At 51.4% G+C, this 774-nt stretch overlaps 1 protein-coding gene across 1 annotated transcript; it reads left to right on the top strand.

The window, feature by feature from the left end:
* Window positions 1-4: 4 nt before the first annotated feature.
* On the top strand, window positions 5-416 carry LOC107581027 (mitogen-activated protein kinase kinase kinase 11-like; the record flags this gene model as incomplete). Its single annotated transcript, XM_016266616.1, has 1 exon — window positions 5-416. A coding segment is annotated over one exon (412 nt), but the record flags the coding sequence as incomplete, so codon positions are not given.
* Between the last annotated feature and the right edge of the window lie 358 nt (window positions 417-774).

The following is a 774-nucleotide window of genomic DNA, read 5'->3' as shown; positions in this document are numbered from 1 at the left end:
GCCGGAGACGGTGGACTTCAGCGAGCTGAGTCTGGAGGAGGTCATCGGGGTGGGCGGGTTCGGGAAGGTCTACCGAGGAACCTGGAAGGGCGAGTTGGTGGCGGTGAAAGCGGCCCGTCAGGACCCAGACGAGGACATCAGCGTCACGGCCCAGAACGTCCAGAATGAAGCCAGGCTCTTCGCCATGCTCAAGCACCCCAACATCATCGCGCTCATAGGCGTTTGCCTGCAGGAGCCCAACCTGTGCCTGATCATGGAGTACGCTTCGGGCGGCCCGCTGAGCCGCGCTCTGGCCGGACGACGGATCCCGCCGCATGTTCTGGTCAACTGGGCGGTGCAGATCGCCCGCGGGATGCAGTACCTGCACAACGAGGCCATCGTCCCCGTCATCCACCGAGACCTCAAGTCCAACAACAGTGAGTCCACGTCCTTATATTCTAGACATGCTGATGTTTGACTTTCATGACTGCTGAATTTCCAGAAGACATTTACATTCATGCAAAAGCTACTTAAGCTGAATTCAAGCGATAGTTTGATCAGTTCATGCATTCATTGGGAATCTAACCCATGACCTTGGCATTTCTATTGCCAGACTAATTTTTTGAGTGCCACAAAATGTAGCCTGGCTAATTTAGACCATATAGGATACATTTATTTTATATATTTACATGAATGCATTTGACAGATGCTTTTTTTCAAAACAACTTGCATTGCGTTCAATCTACACGTTTGATCAGTCCATGCAATCCCTGGGAATCAAACCCATGACCTTCT

Source organism: Sinocyclocheilus grahami, unplaced genomic scaffold (genome assembly GCF_001515645.1).
Source record: "Sinocyclocheilus grahami isolate Dianchi unplaced genomic scaffold, SAMN03320097.WGS_v1.1 scaffold65019.1, whole genome shotgun sequence".
Taxonomy (NCBI): domain Eukaryota; kingdom Metazoa; phylum Chordata; class Actinopteri; order Cypriniformes; family Cyprinidae; genus Sinocyclocheilus; species Sinocyclocheilus grahami.
Note: the sequence above shows the minus strand (reverse complement) of the source record. Positions and strands in the feature narration are given on the sequence as shown.